The 21,712-nt window shown below is 40.4% G+C and overlaps 1 protein-coding gene across 3 annotated transcripts in view; it reads right to left on the bottom strand.

Annotated features, from left to right (window-relative positions):
• Nucleotides 1–21,712, bottom strand: part of prkar1b (protein kinase, cAMP-dependent, regulatory, type I, beta) — a 74,264-nt gene that overhangs the window by 10,877 nt on the left and 41,675 nt on the right. For all 3 annotated transcript variants that reach the window (XM_077558277.1, XM_077558279.1, XM_077558278.1), the window contains 4 exons: nt 12,128–12,189; nt 9,734–9,780; nt 6,288–6,446; nt 1,807–1,867 (listed from right to left, as the gene is read on the bottom strand). In XM_077558277.1, the coding sequence (XP_077414403.1) occupies nt 1,807–1,867; nt 6,288–6,446; nt 9,734–9,780; nt 12,128–12,189 (329 nt within the window). The remainder of the gene's footprint in view (nt 1–1,806; nt 1,868–6,287; nt 6,447–9,733; nt 9,781–12,127; nt 12,190–21,712) is intronic.

Raw genomic sequence — 21,712 nt, forward strand, 5'->3', positions numbered from 1 at the left:
AATGAATCTCATTTGCCACTGCTTGAAACCAAACCATTTGCGCAGGGCTGTTATTACCCAAATTCCAATGGTAAAGAGAGGCTCAGCTTAAATGGAGGGGGAGAAATGCCAACATGCTGAAAGTCGGCATAGTTCAAGCACCTCACACTCAGAGTATGTATATAAATATGTACTGTATGTATGGTACAGACGCTCCCCTACTTACGAACATTCGAGTTACGAACAACGGTACATACGAACATGTCTGCGCGCATGTCAAAAAATGTTCGGAAAGAGATGCTGTAAGTTAGATTTTGTATTGCGCACCTTTTTCCGAGTACTTTAGTGCTTCTTTCCACCGCTAATACCGACGCTTGGCGCTGTGAGAGCTCACCCAGCATTGGAGGCTCAGCAACGTGTCGAGGAGGAGGAAGAAGAAGAAACGCCTGTCGCTCATAGATAAAGCCATCGCACTCTCCGAGCAGCAAGACCCAAATATTGAACGTTGCACAAAGGTTGCAAATCAATTGAATGATGCCATACAGTGCTACTGCATCATTTATGATGAAAAAAGAAGAAAACTGTGCAATCGTCGTTAGATCGCTTCTTTCGGCCAGTTTCTAGTAAATCCTCCAAGGAAGATACTCATCAACCCTCATCTTCTTCTCCTCGACCCTCAACTTCTTCCTACATTGAAGTTACGGAGGAGGAAGTAACTTTTGAAGCCCATTCCAGCGACGACGAAGAACCTCTCATGATATAAAATCCTCCTCTTCCTCCTCCTCCTCCTCCATCAAATCCTTAAGCATCGAGTACATCTTCCAAAAGTAAGTTAAACTTCATTTTATTTATCTTATTACGTACATGTACATACTGTGTGTGTCTCTCGCTCTCTCTCTCTAACATACGTAGTACAGTAAGTACTGTACGTATTCTCTTTAAACATAAATTATAATACAAAATATAGCACTGAAGCAACTTACGAACAAATTCACCTTACGAACGATCGCTCGGAACGTAACTCATTTGTAAGTTGGGGAGCGTCTGTATAAGCAGTGAGTGTGTCATAAAAGAAAATGTGTGTTGCGATCATGAGAAAATCTCAGCTGTTTCTGTTTTAAAGATATATATATATATATATATATATATTAGCGTCAAAATCATGTTTATGATCACAAAAAGCTTGTTTTGTCCGATTTCTGGTCAGAAACTGTTGTTTTTGGTCAAATCACCCCATGTTCCACTGCTGATTACTCAAGAACAGAAAAAGATCAACTTTTTTTTTTTTCAGAAAAAAAAAGTGAACCAATCTTTTCTTTGGTAGGCTCGATTATAATACTGTCATAAAACACAATATTCTGTGGGCCTTGAAAGATGAGTACAAAATCTCTAGAACCGTTGGCAATGTAGGGCACTGAGCCTCAGAAATGTGTCAAGTCAAGTGTATATAGTGGAATTGTTCTAAGATAAAGTCGTAAAAATTTGATTTTAAGGTCAAAGTTTAATGAGGGAAGTAAGTTGCACTTCAAAAATACAACTTTTAAAATTACACCTTTATTCTTGAAAAACAGAAATATATTCTGGGACAAATTATGCATTTTGTTAAAAATCAAAAAGGACTCTCTTTGAAACATAATGCCTTTTGCTCTAAAAATGTGTGATACATTAAAACCATAACATGAACAGCACATTAATGCAGCAGACACGTGCAGACACATTCGTACTATGGCTAAGGAAAACGCGTCATGCATTCCACAGCTACATTACATGATATACTGTGTATAGTGTACTACTTACACACTATGCACACACTGCACAAACACTTACCAAGGATGGAGACCTTGCTGAGGAACTCTTCATACATCTTTCGCTTCCTTAGAGTGCTGCCCTGTAAAAACAAGACAGGAGTGAGATGCATAGATATCCTCATTCTCATTGACCAATATACTACATGCCGACACAAATAATCTGGGATGAGCAACGATATCGATTTATGGATCAAATGTTATACAGATGACTTTCACATATAGACCAATGCCTTTGTACTAAGGATAAGGATACGCTTGTTGACATGAGATACATTTGAGGTACTTCTAAATGACAGGGAGTCCTCCTTTCATTCACAATGGAATATTTATTTTTCCACACAGCCCATAAAGCATGCTAAAAATTGCTTTATCTTTTATTACGTCCCACTTGTCATTAAGTCTTACCATATATGGTTGGAGTAAGATGTGCCCCTCTTCTCCAAAGTTCAAAAAAGGGGCCCATGATGCTTATTTAGCTCGGCATAATGACACAATCAGAGCAGTAAAATACTGGAAAAATAATAATAATAAAAGTGCAGGTGCTTTAATGTGGTCATATGAGTGAAGGCTGTTTGATCTGTGTTCCATGTGTAAGTGTATGTGTGTGTGTGTGTGTGTGTGTGTGTGTGGCCTGTCCCACCCACCAGGCAGGGGATTTCCCCGTCCGTGAGCATCCTGACAAGTCTAAACCCAAAAGACACCTTTCCCTAACTCGCTTCCCTCCATCACTCACACAACTACAGTCTTGTATGTGGCGGAACGTCAAAGGAAAAAGTGAGCAAGGGGAATCAGGCAAAATACGGAAATGATATCTATTGACTGCTATTGTGGTTTCTTTAATTTCATATCATTTGGCATAAATGGGAGGAATGTGCTCTCAAACTAATCCTATAAACAACCGCATTAAATACATTCTACGTCTCCCTCCTGTATAAATGATCAGTGTGTGTGCACGTCTGTCCCTCAATAAGTAAGCACACACAGATGTCTAATAGGAGCGCAGCATTCATTTAGATTTTTGCAGTCATACTTGACGGTACAATTAACATCAAGTGAAAGCGGAGTAAAAATAAAAAGGCCTAATAAGGAGAAATTTTAAAAAACAAAGCATGCTGGGTAGAATAAATAAGTCTCTAAGGAACATAAATATGAATGCACACAATATTGTTGGTGATTCAGTGCTGCTTTTTTGTTTAGCAAAAACATTCAAATGGGGATTGCTGTTAAAATCTTTCATGTTTTTAATGTCTTTACTTTAATGTCCGGTCTGCTGCCATCGCTGGACTGTAATTCTAGGTGGCATTGCAATATGTTTGGCAACACATTTTTCATACACCTGCATGGGTTTGAGAGTACAAAAATAAACTGGTGGTGGATGACAATAGCTGTTAGTCGCACTAGGTTAGGCTATTCTAAATGCCGTTGGTAACCAACAATGAGACCGGTAGCACGTCTATCAACTATTGTAGAATAAAAGCGCATGTGAAATTGAAAGTATAAATGCTTAATATTTTAAAGCCTGGCTATTACGTTATTGAAGAGAAAAATCTGTACACGGCTTCCATTATTTATATCTACAATCAGCATTGCGGTGAGTTTTGAATCACTCAACTCAACTTTCATCACATTGTTGACTACAAAATATCTTCATTTTTATTTTAAGGAAAAATTATGTATCTATTTGAAGGAGGTGATTATTTTTTAGATAATTGGGGCACACCATTTATTAGAGGGACGAAGCGTATTTAAGGAAATGGTACTGGGAAAAGATCTAACCATAAAACCACCTCATGCATTTCACCCCCGTAACCGCCCTGCGGTTAAAGATGAACCGTGCTCATGTCAGCGTTTCCTCTTTGAGGTGTAGTCGTCAAAGAGTTGAGGTGTGGCACAAAGCCAAACTAAACCCTTTGCGCCTTATTGCCATCACTTTTATCTCCAGTACAGTCCACCATCACTCCTCCTCATCTCTGCATGTCTTCTATTGGTCCTGTTGCCCGGCTTTGTACGCAGGTGCAGATCAAGGTGACTTGTGGAAAGTGCTGCATTTAGAGGCATTATTTTGCAATCTCTCAAACTCTTGATTCGATGTTTGATTTGATGTCTGCTCAAGCAATGTGCTCTTTTCAAAATATATTGATGGGGTCTGAGAAGCTCTCTAATGTTCTGAACTCCCCTTTCCATGCCAGTGTTGTTGGTTGTTGAGGAGTTGGGCCAAAATCAAGAACTGTTTGGACGTAGCTTAACTGACATTTTATTTAGGCAATTATTTTTGCCCAATTAATAAACAAGACGATTCATTCCAAATGACCATCCTAATTTTTAAAGCGTGAATATACAGTACATACTGGTAAATGTCCTTTGAGGGACGGCAAAAATTCTCCATGGGAACATTAAGAGTTACATTGGAAAACATGAAGCCTAGTTATTTGAGAGTCATGTGAAATATTTTTTCCCCATAATAAATATACAATAATAGTGTCACAGACTTACTACTGTAAGCGCCTGACATTTCCATGCAACTGCCATGGAGGAGGTCTGACCTTTAATTGCTGTCATTAAACCGCACGTAATGTACATTGATTTTCACCCTAAAGGCATTGGCAGAATACCAAACATTAAATAAAAAGTCCTTGCAAATAACTGAGAGCAATAATTAACTGCAGATTTACTTAGTGGAATTTCACTTTACTGGAGGGAAAGGCAGAATAAGGGAAAGGGAGCGTTCTTGAAGGAAGAAAAGGTTACCAGGGCTAATGTGCCCTACGTGAAACTATGTACTGGAGCGGTGACATGAGGGCAAGGCGGGCCAAAACCAACTGCAAAACGTCCCCGAGCATAAATCATTACAAACTAACTGACACAAATGTTCAGTGCTCAGGAAAACAGGTGTTTGAAAGGTAAATGGGAGGCGGTGGAATTTAATTGGAGAAAGGTGTCAGCTCAACACGAGAGGAAGTCATTATTATATCAGCAAAAATGTGTGTGCACCAGCTAGTGCTGAACCACATTTAACGTATATCCTCAAACAGAGACCATCCTTCGAAAAAGGATACCAAGTCCGTCATACGTGTGGATCAATATCACCACAAATGTCCTCGTCAGAATCAGTCAACATGAAAATGTAGTTGAATATGCAGAGGTCTTTTTATAAATGGCCAAACACAAGTACACAAGTCCCTTCAAATGCTATTCCTCCATTTCATACCATCCCCCCCCCCCCATTGGCTGTGCATGATTTTGGGATGTACCGCACACTGCTCTGCTAACTACAATATATGTAACGTGTGATAAGTGGTTACATGACATAACATTAAATAAATAAAACATAAAATCCTTGGTTTTAACTAAGTTATTTGATAAAATGGGTCATTTTGAGCAAATCAAATTACTATCCACTCTGTAATGATATTTTTAATGACATTTTTACCAGTATTCTATCCGCAACATTTTATTTACAACAGAGGTTGAAAGAGTGGAAAGTTGCAGCGTAAATGCAATATTTTATCATGTTATGTGTATGTTTCGATGTTGTCAAGCTCAACATGTCCACTCTTGTCATAGTGAGATATTCACTGATAGGAAAACCCTTCAGAAATTAGAAATATATATGTTAAACAGTGCAATTCTGTTGCTAACTGAATTATGTGGCTAAGTCCACCATGTACTCATCAACTACTACAATTTGACCAAAATGTCCACCTTGTCATTGTGAAATCTGTCAAAAAGCTTTTTTAAAGGTACTTGAACAACTTTTTATTTCGCCACAGTATGTACTCAATTCTAGTTACATTTAACGTAAGTCGTATGGCTAATAAACACATCATATAATGTAAACCATTTTTTGTACAAATGGAGGAACCTGGTCGCTACTTAAATGAGATATGCTAAACAATTAGAGTAGAAAAACTCCAGTTTAGCACATGTGTTCGCCCTCTGTCATCATCCTCCTCCCCTTCATCTGATCATATAATTAGATTAAAATAAAACGTGATTAGATTGCAAAATTCCGCTAAATTAGAATCTAACAGAGGCCTTTTATTATTTCAGGCTAACAGGCCACCCGCAAACAAAGGCACAAGTATGAAAACCATATACTGTACAACACTGGGTGACTCCAGGTGGCAAAAAGTGAAGTCATTACAGCTGCTATTACTTTTCCACATAATTTGTGTTCAGTCTGGCAAGTGTTGGACCGGTACTGACGGCAGCCAGATAAGCAAACTTTATTGAGTCAGTGAGTACTGCAGTATGAAGTGCGCACCCTCCGGTTGAATAAGCCAACCTTAATTAATAATAATAAACAGGCCTCACATAAAATACGTAACTCTGTAGTGTCTTCTCTGAGGAGTGGGAAAGCAATTTGTTTAACACATCTCAGACCAAAAGTTTTATGACAGCAGAAATAAACTTTAAGCAGCAGCAGCAGTAGCAAACCACCCAATCCTGCGGGGCACAAATTTGAACTACATGAGTGTGGCGAGTGTGTTATTGTGTTACCATGAGGATGCGACGGTAGCTGTCGCGGTCAATCCCCCACAGTTTAAGATCAGTCTTGGCCTTCACTGTGGCGGCTCTGGGAGTGCCGTAAATCAGGGCCAGCTCGCCGAAACTACCACCTTCTCCAATGTTGGTCACCCATTCCCCGTTCACATACACCTGTTGAGAGATCAAGAGCAGGGCAGATGATGTTCAAAATTGCAGGTCAAAATGCACTTTGAATGAGCAAGAGCCAACACTAAACAATACAATGTGCTTTCTTACTTTTGTAGTAGTGCATGGTGCACAACAGAGTATCACATACTTAAATATTGATCCCGGAACAGTGTTGCAATGTACAATACAGTATACAGACTAAATATATCATATCATGTAAATATATCTGTTCAATGAAAAGTACAGTAGCAAAAATGTGGAGTCTCAAAAGTATGTCTCCAGACAATGGATTGCAGTTTTTCAGTTTCAAGTGTGAGCGAATTGCTCGTCAGGTGCGCCGGTGTGAGTCACCAACTGTATTTTTTTTTCATGACTGTCCAGTTCAGGTACGTCCGACTATCCAACTCATGCAGCGGGTCTTACAATAAATACGTAGAGCTATTGCTATCCTGCACACAAAATCCACATGGGAAACTAACTGAATCATGGTGATCTGTATTTAACTGTATATTGCAAGAAACGTGACTTTACACTTTCCATTTAATCAGCTCCAATCTGTTTAATCAAGAGTTGTTTTGCTGTTTGATTAAAGTAGTGTGTTCTACATGACTTTGGCGTGCATGCAGTATGTTGGACTTTTTGCAAACAGTTTTGCCTCGATAATCGTCTGCTAATTTTGTGTTGTTGTTCATCAATATTCTTATTCACCTTAAAGTCCCCCCTCTGACTCTTCTTGACTCCCTCCTAAGTTTCCGGGCAATGTGATACACTTTCTTGGCTTGTCCCTAAGTATTTGATCCCTGCTAAGCCATCAGATGAGACCCTCTAAAAGACCCTCTATCCCTCTTGTCTACCCATCAATGCCTTTTTCATCCCTGCTTTTCTTCTCTTGTTAGTCCTTCCCTTTGATTTGAAGGTCTACTTTCAGATCTGAACGCAGATAAATCAAAATAGTGGCTGACGTAACATGCGCGTGGTCTACCCTACAACTGACAATATAAACTCATTCACTCCCTGATTCAGTTACACTTTTACACGAGGGCACACAATGCACTATCCTGTTGACTTAATAACACAAAAGGCAGAAACAGAGGCACAGAGGGAGAGTTTCATTCATTTGGTGGTTGTTGTGAAGCGACCATTGTTGCAGGGTGATCATTCAAGGTTCAGTTGACCAGGAGACTTATTAGTCACTACAACCATGGAAGACTTTAAAAAGATGATTATGGTGGTTATGTCAGAAGAATTTGGGGGAAGTGCAGTCTCAATAGTTTTCTGACTTTGTCACCTAAATGGTCTCGTAGATCAAGTATCCATAAAGGATAGATGTCAGGGTGGAGTGAAACACTGTAAATCAGACTCAGACTCCAAATTATTTGAATGGTTAAGATGTACAGAATTTGTAAAGCTGTGGTGGGAATTACGTCAAAAACTGTTGTAAGTGTTGTTGGTGGCTGCACTGACTGTGTATGCATTTTCAAATGACTTGCAGTTCCATTTGTTTTACTTTTAAAGCAATTATACAATTTTGTTCCCAAATGCCATACCTAGTGAAAAACAAAGGGGTAAAAGCAGGCGCTTGCAAAATAATTGCTTGCGTCGGTATAAAAGTTAGAAAGTTACACACAACCTAAAAATTGTTGATACAGTGCAAAATGTAAATTAAAATCATCACATTATATTAAACACGACTAAAATCAAGCAGTGGTAACACAATATGTTACATGACATTGGTTAACTTCTAAGTTGTTCTATTAAAAAAAAAATATGCTTCCATCCCATAATACTGTATAAAGTAAATGAATTTGTTCCTGGCTAAAGCATTTGCCATAATAAAACCTTTATTAATTATGGTTAATTGTAAGGGGATGTTTTAGGTCCCTGTAAAGTGAAACTAAATGTCTTCTAAATTTGACATACCACAGATATGGTAGTTGATAACAACCCTGCCAAAATTGAATATATATAAAAAAAATGTTTTTTAAAAATCGCCAAATATATAAATTGAGGCTCCAAAATCATTAGAAATCAAGCAATTACGTCCACTCTGAAATGCTGTGGGCGTGGCCACTGAATGCACTGAAACCATGCTCCACTCAGCTGTCAACTGTCAATAAAATATGACCTGGAAAATGGATGTTATTTCGTCTAGTATCTTACTTATGCCTACACATAGCCACGATTGAGTCGCGAAAACACTTTATAACCTCTTAAAGCCTCCAGTGGCTGGTATATGTCCCACCAGGTCGTTGCGGCACTTGCTCTTGCGAGACCCTCTAAAGCAGCCACACCAGCCCAAAGCCTTTTTCATTTTTTTTCCCACCCTCCTCGGCGAGGAAGTCCTCGCTCTTCCGCTGTTTTGTGCATGACACTCACGGCGGCTAATGAGATACTATAAAAAAGCCATGTCATCGAATTGCTTTTTTTTTTTGGTACAGGCTAATAGCTAGATAGCTAATAATGCGTCACAATTTAACCTGTTACTCGCTGCAAACTTAAATTCTTATATCCTGGGGATGGGTGTTTCATGCCATGCAAATCATGATCACTTAAATGGTGACAAACTGTTTAAAGCTATATCGCCACAATTGCGCGGATGTTACTGATCAGAAATCGGACAAAATAATGATGGTTTGAGTTTCATTTGACATTTAAAAGATATTTTTTTCTGATTTAATTCTGTTTTTTCCCCTGACTTTTAGGGTGTTCCACATTGGAGGTTCCACAGTACATTGTTTCTATCAAGTCATCATGTCTGCTCATTGTATTTGTGCACGTGTCCCTATCTCTCCGGTGGTCCGATTATGTGGCTTTGTGCAGCTAACCTCTCCAGCTTCGGCTTCTGTCCAACTATGAGGGCCTTGCGCTTACCGCCGTAAGCCGATAAGGTCACTTCCTGTTTAACTCCCTGTCGGCTCCTGTTTTATCTCTCCACTTAACTCTATCGCTGCATGTCAGACACGCAAAGACAAAAGATGTCCTCGGTTTGTCTGCCTCGCCGTGCGCCGACTCCGCAGCAAGATGTTCAGATTGGCATCGGTGTGGAACTGAACTCGGGAGAGAACAAAGCACGGAGGCAACCAAATACAACCTGTCCATTGTTGAAGGGGAACATTGTTTCAACATGACTGGAGAGGGCTGGATTTTCCCTCTGAAAACCTTCTTTTTAATTCCTTCAGGAACAAGGGGTGGGGGGTGGGGGTGTAACTGCACAATGGAATCCCTTTTGAATTGCTGAAAGATCAGACTATGAGGAGAAAATGAATGAGTGTTTCTTGATGGCCACTTACGTCTACTTCTCCCTGGTCAATCACATAGAAGTTGTCTCCTTCATCGCCTGGAGGTAATTGGGAAAAAACATAAATAGTGAACGCCACAATCTGTCTTTATTTTTTCAATCAAATTGACATTTGAAACACCAATTAAAATAACTGGCTATATACTTGTCTTGGGACATTCCCCTTTTAGTACGCACCTTAATAAAGTAAATTCCAATAGGAATATACAAGGGTTGCATTAAATACTTTGAGGCCATAAATACAAAACAATAAAATGAAAAAAACGGTAAGTAAGGTATAAATACAAAACAATAAAATGAAAAAACGGTAAGTAAGGTATTCTTAGTAAATGAATGTCAGGACCATTGCAAATCGAGGACACTCAGGTGCAATCTAAATGGCAGTCATTAGCCAGGAGAATGGAGAAAATTATGAGAAAATAAATAACTTGGCAGATGCCAGTGAGACAGGCAAGGATATTTGCTTCCCCCAGCTTTGGCAGTTTGGATCAACTAATTTGCTGCAAACAACGAAATGTGAAATGACAAAAGCATTCCTTGCGTTTAAATTGAAGCGAGCCAGGGGAGGCAATTGTCTGACGATGCCTAAAAGCATCACGTCTGGAGATAAGGTAGGAAAAATGTGGTTCCTTTAATTACACTATCTGTTACAAAGGGCTCACGGGAACTTATTAGAACAAACTGCTGCATACACGAGCACCGTGACGCCACACCCAACTCGACAATAAGCAAGACTCAAGTGGGTAATGATGCATGAGCGTACATGACACAAGTATGTTCGTGTATGCGTTTGTTGGTGTGTGTGTTTTCCTGTGGGCATGCTCACCTGAGGAGTTGAAAGCCAGTGTGTAAAGTTCACCCGAGTTCACACGGCTAATTAATATTGAGTGGAGGGCGCTCGTTCATTTGTCACACAAAACGATCCTTGTCCGCCTGATGGCCTGTCCGAATGGCGAACCCCCAGACACGCACGCACACGTGCACGCACACATACACACAACTTGCTGCAACCTGGCTGCCCCGCCTCCATTCCCTCTCGCGCTTTCATCTCTTATATCTCCCTTGCACTTCTCTCTCTCGCTCTGTCATTCTTTTCTTCTGCTCTTCCTGTCTTTTATCACGTCGGCTCTCCAACCTCTCATGAGCTCCTTCTGCCTTTGAGCTCAGGCAAATATTTGACCACTATCTGCGCACACACACACACACACACACACACACACACACACACACGCACACACACACACACACACACACACACACACACACACGCACACACACACACACACACACACACACACACACACTCAGGCCTCATTCGTATACGCAGTGTGGTTATTGCCATTCATACTGTTTGACTTCCTAGTCAGAAAACATGGCATGTATTTTAGTCGGTATGCAGAGGTGTCTCAAAGCGGTACCACCTCGATTTAGTCAACCACAACACAGAAAAACATGCGCATAGCTCCCTTTAGTTGTAATCATTTGGTTTTATTTGTTTCTAAGCCAGACCATCAATATATATCTTTACAGTCTGTGGTGCGAAAAAGAGTTGGGGGCTGCTGCGCTGTGCACACATAGACAAACAAATAGAATTGTAAACTGCTTTTGCAATCTAATTTTTTTTTTTTTATATATAGGAATTTTGTCTCCAGGAAATGTTTGTTTAAATGTAACTCAAGCCACAGTCGATAACTTCAAGCCCATGTCTAAATAGTGTTAAATGGTCCAGGAGCATGGGTGGCTTCTTGAAGCCCAGACATGAGCTATGACATCAGTTTTGTGTACACTGCATACCTTACCCTATAGTGTATATAACAATGGGCTGTCTGGAATGGAGGGGCCTGCAAACTGGGCCAGACTCATTATCTCCAAATTAGGGCTGATATACTCCTGGACCTTGCCTTCGAGGTGCCTGAGCTGAGAAAATGACTGACTTGATGTTTAGTCCACATAGCTTTGCTTTCATTATGTGAAATACATGCCAGTTGTTTGAGGGAGAATTTACAGCTACAAACGGGAGGTTTAATGTTGGCTTAGCTTTTTCTTCTGTAGTTTATTTTGCAGGGCATCTTTTGTCTTTCAAATTCATTCTCCCCATCTCAGGCTCCCAGTCTGATTGCTGTCAATTCATTTTTGGATTCACCTGGTCTGGTCAACTTTCCCCGCCTTTTCTGTGCCATCCAATCAGAACAGAGTGTTTTGTCTCTGGAATTGGTTCCCCTGTCTCCCATACCATATGTCTTATGTGTCTCATGCCCTGCATTTTGGGCACCCCCGTCTGGACCGCACTCCACTAATTATGGCAGTGTTGTTACACATGACAACTAAAATTGCACTACAATGACACAATTGTGACAGTGTATAAATTGCGGCCTCAAATACATACCTTGCTGGATCACCGTTTCCCCAGCGATGTGTGTGACAGGGAACATGGCGTCGAATATGTCGCTGAATGGGGAAAGAGAGGAGGGGAGAAGACAATAAATAATCCTTCACGCTCACAAGAACCCACAATGTGCGCACGGTTGTTTGTTCGACTGCACAGTGGAATTAGGAGGACAAGAGTGAAGAGCCATAATCACTGTGTTAACTCTGTCATCTGAGGCCATTATTCACTGACTATCATGACGCCTATCCGAAGACGACGGGCCTGGAACTCTCCATGACCCTGACGCGCACACACACACGGACTTGCACAAAACAACACGCCCAACTAACTGCTTTATTTATTACTGTTCAACTTTAGACCCCCCAAAAAGAAGCCAAAACACAAAAAGAAGGGCAGTCACAAAATCATAATCCATTTGTGACAACAGACAATTATATCTAGCATAGGAGCTCAGCTTGTTTAAATACACACAAATGCATTGCTACAAAACATTTTTTTCAGCTGTATATTCACATTTTGGTACGACACGTTGGCCCTAAACCTAACACTATGTTGTTATAGTGCATGATCAAAGGTTTTTATCCCGGAGGCGCAAAGAAAACAAACCAAATGGCGGCTTTGCAAAAGCACTTAATATCTGTTTCAGCCCGGCAGCGAAAGCACTTGTTAGCCTGCTCCTAATCGGGATGTTAAAATGCATGAAGCCTCTGCGGATTTAAGTTCCACTGCTTGGATGTGTCAGGGCAAGAGGAGGCTCAGTATCCTTCCTCTCCTCCGCTCTCTTGCCTTTGGGCTCTATTTATCTACCTAATCAGCCGCATACCGCCCGTCGTATAGAGAAATATAGAAAAACAATAAAAGCGGGCCAGGCAAATCAAAGGCACACAAAAACTCACTGAGTGAATCTGGAGCAGGTTTTAGCATGTTCTCGAACAAGTGCGTGTATCACTGAATGCCCATTTGAGCCCATCTGTCTGTGTCTGAGCGTATATTGCCTAAGATAGCACACACAGATTTGTACAAAAATTATGTGTGGGCGTTAAACACGTCTGACTCCACACTAGATGGCAAAGCAGCCAAATACACTTTACTACACGCTGCTGACATAAAAGTAGTGATTGACGTGGCCTTACACCTGCAATATTTCAAGTTGGCAGTATATTCATGAGCGAAAATACTGTTGGTATTTGCTTATGCAATACTGAATCTAAAGGCAGGTGGATTTAGGTCAAATACACCATAAAGTAAACCTTGACAATTATTGCTGACAAGGACTCATATCACAAATATGAGGCATAACATACTCACTCTGATTGTTTATTTGTATTTTGCAATACAGTGATATTCCTCATTATTAAAAGGTTGATTTTTGGAGAAGCTGAAATAAATTAATGGCATTTCCATTCATGTCAAAGGGGAAGAGTTTATTAGGGAAACAAATGTCAGCTGCGAGTGTGGTCACTAAACTAATTAAACTTGCAAGTCAGGGCACCATTTTATATACTTTTGGAGAGAATTTGGTCTGCAGTGTTTGTTTTTCTTAAATATTTTACCTCCAAAAATATTTAATGACGTATACTAAAATCCAAATGAATGCTGCCAAAAACGTTAATTGACGTTTACAGCTGTTTTTTTCCTCAATGGGCAGTGGAACTTGTAGCGCAGGCCTCCTTTTGTGAATGGGTGTAAAAATGGGTGTAAAAATGGGTGTAAAAATGGGTGTAAAAATCACAAAACTAATTATGGTCAGCAGTATCTCTTTTCAATGGGCTCCCGGTAGTATGGAATTATACTGAAACATGACGAATCTGATGAAAAAGAACGTTTTCAAGGATGACGTGAATGATCAAAACCGTTTTTTACATTAAATCTAATTCACAGAGCGTCACTAAACAAAAAATATTAGTGTCAAAGTCACTGTTGTGCAGAAAATTCTCCTTATGTTTTCAATTTTCGCTCAATGTCACTCAAATGACCTATTTTCCAATGGTGAATCCTAAAGAACGGAATAAGGTAGAAACATAATTTTTTTTCTAATGAAAGAATGAAACGCAATCTTTCATATTTATGTAGTCAGTATTCTGTTTGCCTTGAAAGATGAGTTAAAATGCTCGAAATCGGCTGGCACTGTCTGGGTTGCTTTTTGGATAATGTGTGGTAGTATAAGAGTTACATTGTCCTTTTTGGCAAACATTACATACATCAAGCAGCACCACTAACGTAAGTACTCACCTACAGTACATACTAAGTCATTACAAATGGTACAATGTCTTAATTTGAGTCAATTATATGGTACAGTAAGGGATTGCAGTAATGGAGAAGATCAGCTGTACAACATACGCATAGAAGTCAGAAGAACATCTGCAGAAGCTCTCTCCTAAGATCTGTGACCATCTTGTTTCTTGTCATGGATAACTAGCATCCTTGTGAATCAAAATACCTTCCTTGCCGAGATATTCGGCAGCGGGAGATCAGTTTAAATGAAGTGAGGAAGACCCCAATGAGCATTTCGGTGTGGCTGCGGTGATGCATTGTGCAGCTAATAGGCTGCTCAAGACTCATCGTCACGGTGTGAGGATCAAAAGCAAGTGAACCTGCGCTCAGGTAATTACCCATGACCACTTCTGCTCTCTCCATACCCTCTATGAATGCATCGGTGAGCACAACAAAGAAAAATTGACGCTGGTAATTACTTCCCCTCATCTTTACCTGTCTCGTTTTCCTTCTTCGCTTCATCTTCAACTTCCTCTCAGTCTGTTCTCAATCACATTTTCCCTTTCTTCTCCCCTCTCAGTTACCCTTTCCTCCCCTCTAATTCTCTTGCTCAGCCACCTATTCCTTCCCAGCACTCGCTCTATTGCTCCATTCCCGGCCTGACCCAGATGGAGTGATTCGTCTTGTTCTTCCTGCTATCTGTAGCCCCCCCTGTGACCTTGTGGAAAAGGTAGGGCAGCCCTCAAACAATGGATGTGCTGTTCTGACAGAGAGCAGACAGAAAGGCCACTGAAGACTCTGACTGGGCTACGAAGTTCACCTCCACACGAGGGAGGAGGACAATACCCTATATCAAGGCGGAGATATGTTACCCACACTGCACAGGACACGTATGCATGAAATAATTTTCATCTTGTGCTCAAAGAAACCTTTATATGCCCCACATGGAGAGTCATTGTGCAAAGATTACATTGTGTGTTTATATTACAGGAAGAAACAGCTTGGTATAATGGCACTTGTGTATAACCAAAAGGTGGCTATCAAGTCAAAGAAGCATCAGTTTCAAGGAAGGACGCCAAGAGATGCTGTCACAGGGAGCTTATATTAAAAATGATACGATGAGAAAGAAGACACCCTTTCATAACGCCCTGCATTGTGCACCATTAAATAAACAACCCTTTGAATGAAACAAAGCATCTTCTGTTTTCAAGATGCCGTTAGTTCATAAAAGATAGAATTCTGTTCACACTTGTACTTTGGTACCCTGCTCCTGGTCATGTAAGCCTAGCCTTCGCTGTATTATTTTGTCACTGAACCAAATGCTGCACAGTAAACAGTAATCAACATACTGCTGATGTCTGGAGGAATCCTTGTGGCTCCAAAATCAATACTTTTCAAGAAATCAAACATTTGCATATGTCTTGTGTTACTAAACACCACATTGTTAACATTGGCATTATACCTTGTACTTTACTGCTATCACATCATGGTTATTAGCAAAAGCTTTGTATGTCCAAATATGGTCAATTTCATATATATATTGCACAAATCAAATATTTTCTACCTCTACTACACAAGTTGAAAATAGCTTTTCATTTTCTTGAATGCTAACCTTGCCGAAGCTGGATTCTCACGGTATTTGTTCACAAAAACTATGTGAATCCATCTTGTACTGCTCTCGCGGATCTGTCCGCAACCGACCTCTTTTAGGTCGGACCAATAAGGCGAGACATGAAGCTGTGACAAAACCAGGAAGCGCTGACACCGCTGAAATGAATTCTGTTCTCAGAATTATTCACCGTTTCCTTGTTGAATGTTGAACAGCGAGAGGCGCATTGTGCATTTTTATCTGGTAAAGAAGTTCATGCTTCTCTTTTTTTTTTTTCCAATACGAGACTGATGACAACATTTTCATCCGTTGCCGTGATTGGTCAAAACAAACGTGTACTAGATGCCACATCGTTTAATCAGCTCAAAGTATTGTGTTGAGACAGAGAGAGAAAGAGAGAGAGAGAGAGAGAGAGAGAGAGAGAGAGAGAGAGAGAGACACCTTAGCTGGCTCCTCTCAACGTGGAGGAGGAACGGCTTGACTCTGAGTTCCTCCCGGATGACCGAGCTTCTCATCCTATCGCTAAAGGAGAGCCCAGACTCCCTGCAAACTAAAATGATTTTGGCCGCTTGTATCTAGGATCTTGTTCTTTTTGGTTACGACCCACAGCTCGTGACCGTAGGTGAGGGAGGGAACGTAGATTGACCGGTAAATCAAGCGCTTCACCTTTTATGTTCAGCTCCTTCTTTACCACGACGGACTGACACAGAATCCACATCCATTCATCCATCCACCCTTTTTCTATACCACTTGTGCTCTTTAGGGTCACAGCTATGCTGGATCCTATCCCAGTTGACTTTGGATGAGAATTATACTAAACACTAGACTGGTCACCAGCCAATCACAATCTTGGATACAACACAAGATATCAAATTCAAGAACTACATATATCATGCTGAATGACATGTTAAAAAACAAACCCTTGTGTAGCTCTTGGAATGAAAGACCATGATCTAACTCAAGGCAACTCCCCGGTATTGTGCTCAGTAAACATTTTGGGTTGTCCTGGGTAATTTCAGTCATTAAGAGTCTTAAAAAGTCAGCACATTTGTTGTTATGCCCTCATTCTTCTTTGTCACTCTTACAACAGCTGCTTATTTAGTCACCAGCATGTCTTCATCAAAACATAGCACAGTAATTACATTGCGAACTAAAAAAGCTTTTGTTATGTGCCTTAATAGGCCACAATGTTGACTAACACAAGTCCTTAAAGGAGAACCCATGAAAAATGCTCTCTCCGTCTGGGTGGAACAGTTTATGTAATCACCTAAACAATCAACAACTGCACCACACGTGGGGGGGAACTTTCCAGCTTTCCGAGTTGTGTCTCGTCTGGGAGTGCTGCGCTTGCTGGCTTGCCTGGAACAATGTTCAAGTTGTGATGGCTCAAAGGTTTCATTTTCACAACCACAGATGATAGTTTAAAGTGCTGATTCTGGCAAATGACACAATAGTCTTTGTTTTGAAAGCCAACACATTTTTACATGATTCACGTCATGGCCTAAGGACACCAAATGTAACCTGCACCAGATTTGGCTTTATATAATCAATTGCTGCCTCAGCGGCAAAGGCTTTCAATATATGCCATTGTGTTTGACTGGACGGAGTAAAATTGTTTTTCCTGTGGACCTCACTTTGTGGCCGTAATGGGGGGAGTATTGAAATATGAAATATTTTGGAAAAGACTGAGACCTCCTGGAGGGCTGTAGGGATGAACTGAGCACATTATAGATGGCATACCACAGCAGTACTTTTTCTTTGGCTGTCAAGAGCAGTGTTGTGATTAGTCAGCATAATGCATACAGTGTTTGGCCACGGTCAACTGCTTTGATAGGGCTGTAGCTCAGTGTTGGGTGATTGGGTGAATGGCGCGTATTAGATTATTAGAGTGTGACTGAGTTCATCACCTTTAGAGGGAGCATTTATGTGGTCTATCTCATCAGTGCTTCACTGCTCATAGTTCACATAGTATGTGCCACTGCTAGAAGTCTAATGATGCAGAAATAGATTTTTTTCCTAGTGTGAATAAGTAATTACTTTTCTAGCAGCTGATATCCTAACCCTTTCAAAGACAGTTTATCACTTAACTCTTTGACTGCCAAAAACGTTAAATAACGTTTAGTAAAAACCTACGGAGGAGCGCCAAAGACGTTAAAAGACGTTCACCAAGTTTTCTTTTTTTTTTTTGGGGAAACGGGTGGAGGAAAGCCTTGGCTGTGCTGAAAGTATCAAGCAGATCTAGTTAGTATAATTGCCTATTTTTGGCCCCTAGATGGCAGCGATGACTCTCTTTGGACAAGATTGGGTAGGCGTCAGTAGAAGACGTGAGGCGGAGCTAGAGTGTTGAGGGGACAATGGCTGAGGAAGCGAAAATGGCGACCGGTTGCAAGCAGCTCACGCTTGAGCATTTTTTTCAAAGACGAAAAGCATCGACCAATGCTAAAGAGCACATTGATGAGCAAGCCAGATGTAACACCACCGTAACGTCACCGTATCATGATCCTGAGAGTAGACTTGATGGCAACATGGCCAAACACACACTGCAGTAGATACTTGCTATTCCCCGGAAAAAAAGGCCGGCAAGAAAGTGTATCGTCTGCACGCGAAGGAGCCATCGCAGTGAAACTAATCCTGCTGCGTCCACTAGCACGCAGGGGAGTGTTACAAAAAGAAAAACTGCATTTGAAACATCCACACAATTGTAAATAGTACCACGGTTGCACACATTTGTAAATAGTTTGCCAAATTGTTTTGTCAAATTGTTACACTGTTGAATGTAAATAAACTTACTTTGCTATCAAAAAACACTTTTTCATTGTTGGTGGTAGTGTTTTACAGAAGTAAAGCACTGTTTAGGTGTTTGTGGCATCATTCATGGGAAAAAAAAGGTGTCAAATTCACTAGAGTGCATGAAATAATATCGTTTCACAAAAAGCTTGATTTCTCCGTTTTTTGTTTCAAAACAGAGCATTTGGGTGAAACTAACCATTTTCTATTGTTGCTTACTGAATAACGGAATAAGGTAGAAACAAGCTTTTTTTTCTGATGAAAGATGAGAGTTCATTTGGTAGTATGTGTGTTTCCATAGTCCAAACACAAAATTTTCTGTGGACCTTGAAAGATCAGTCAAAATGCTTAAATCGGCTGGCAGTGACAGCATCCCTTTTCTGAAAACGTCTGGCAGTCAAAGAGTTAATTTCATATTGTTTCTATTTCAAACCAAATGTTTATGTGCAACCCGTATGTGAAAATTGCTGATATTTGCACGCAAGTAAAGTGAATATGTTCACTAATGACAATAGCCAACGGGACAGTTGTGCAATACAGAGTAGATGTTCTACGGCAGTGCTATGGAAAACGGCTTTACGGGGCTGATTAAGTGCTAGTGTAGCTTCATGTCTGGGGATGAAGAAACAAAGGGCCAGAATTACTCATATGGAACAACTCGGTTAACCCACTTAACTCTGTTCGTGTGCACACAATTAAATGTATTTTTAAGCACCTATTTCAGTACAAGCTTATGTGTAAATCCTCACAAACTCATTCCCAAGCAGACAAAAGCAACAATGATGTATAAAAGTTTCATAGCGGGAGGGATGCTGTGAATTTTACTTGATACTTGGTACGTGTATTGTGCGGGCATGCAACACTGCAGCAGTAAGCTAGTGCAAGAGGTTTACAGCTAATAGCTCAAGAATGGACAAATATGTGGGAGGAAGCCTACGTGATCCTCATTCACTTTTGAGAAATGTGCTTTGTTTAAAATGTTTGAAGTTGTATTTAAAAGCAGTGGACGAGCAGAGATTCCACTGTGTTAATTAAAGCCACACACCTGGCCTTGACAGGTTTTTATAAGGGTGTAAACCTGGACACTTCCTGTTGCCGTGTGGCGAATCAAGTAGCAAAGCCCCTGAAGTCAAACCAAGGAATTTATGCAGGTTATTTGTGTGGCCTGAGTTAATATGTGTTTGTTTGCCTGTGCAGTATGTACATTACAGATTCCACAGGACTTAGGAAGTGTTTTTAAAATTACCATTCCAAATCTACAGATATTTCAAACTTTTTAATCTGGTGATGGCAACGGACGGGTGAGTCATAAGTCTTTTGTAAAGTGGACAATTGGAAGATGGCATACCTAAAATAAGTGATTAACGGGTAACCAACTTTAAACATCAACATAGAGTAGCAAAGTTGGCTCGTTCTCTGGTCGACTAATTTGTTCAACCACTAGTCTGAAACGTCTTCTTGATTGAATGCCTACATTCCATCAATTTGAAATGTGTGCTACAGTCACCTACAGGCCTTAAGTGAAACAGCAACAATCGGAAGACAGCAAGAAGTCAAGTCGTGGTCTTCAGTCCGTCCTTAGGTTTGAGTTTATGTCACTGGAGATTTACCCATAGCCTACTTTGTGAGATGTAATTATAAGTCTTCAAAAAAAGAACAATGTATGCCAACAGATGCAGGAGCCCAGAGAAAAAAAAAATCTAAAATGCTTAAATGGCACTGGATCCTTGAAACTATTGACAGCACAATCCAACTTTATCACCTCTGTACCATGCCCAGCACTTGGCGGTGGTGCTTTTCACATTGTCATGTTGTTGGAGAGGTTTGGAAGGGTTACTTTGGATGCAAACTGGAAGGGAAATTAGAAATCTTCCCTGTTCTAAGTGAGGTGAGATGCAAAGTAGTACGACATTAGGATTAAACTGTTTGGACGAGGAGAGAGGGGGCGCTTGGAACGTGGATGCGAGGATTGATGAGGATGTGTCACATGGTAATGAACAAACAACTACTGTACTATGGGAGGCTCTATAGCACTAAATATTAATTTAAAAAAAAATCCTCCTCATCGTCAATGTTTAAAATTGTCAGATTGTTGTTCTGTATTACAAAGAACCAATCTGAGCAGCCAACGGGACAGTCTGTGCCCACCAAATGTTTAAAGGTTTATAAGTTCTGCCAATTAGATTTTTCCATTGCAAGTCAAAGCCACAAACCAATATTTTGAAGATCAAATTCAAAATGCTACAAGGTACCTTAATTGTCAACTTATTGTTTTCAAGCTTTCAAGGATCATTGCACTGAAGCAAGAAATCAAATGATGTAATTAGAAATGATCCAAGCTAGGGTTGGGCGGTAAAATGGTAATACGGTATACCGGAGTGTTCAAAAATAGCAACGGTGTCACTGTCAATACCGTCATTTAAAAAACCAAGACAACAAAAACTGCAGCCTGCGGTGTATAATGACCTATTATGATATTAAACAAAATTATTTGATAACACGACATTTGTAATTGTTTTCTAATTACTAATACTATAACAATGAATATTACTATAACCGTTTAAAATTAATAGTAAGCTGTTAGTCATGTGACAGTCACATGAATGCTCGGACGAAGCGAGGCAAAATGGCCAGTCAGCAGAGCTCGGTTAAGCGGTCCTTCAAAAAGAAAAAAAAAAGCAACAATTTGGCAGCAAATGTCGATATGGCCTGTATGCAAAATCTGCATGAGGACTGTAACGGTGCAAGATGAAATATACTTCGTATCTCCGGAATCATCTGAGGAACCATATCACCCGCTCACTGCTGCACAGAAATACGTTTGTCGCCGCGTCACAAAGCACTTTTATTTCTACAAAAAATCAGTAAGTGATTTTGTTTTCGTCCATTGACACACATCAACCCGAGACCGCGGCACACTGGTGAGTGTATCTGTGCATGCTCTTGGGGTGGGGGTGGAGGCTGCGTGCTTA

Source organism: Vanacampus margaritifer, chromosome 2 (genome assembly GCF_051991255.1).
Source record: "Vanacampus margaritifer isolate UIUO_Vmar chromosome 2, RoL_Vmar_1.0, whole genome shotgun sequence".
NCBI lineage: Eukaryota > Metazoa > Chordata > Actinopteri > Syngnathiformes > Syngnathidae > Vanacampus > Vanacampus margaritifer.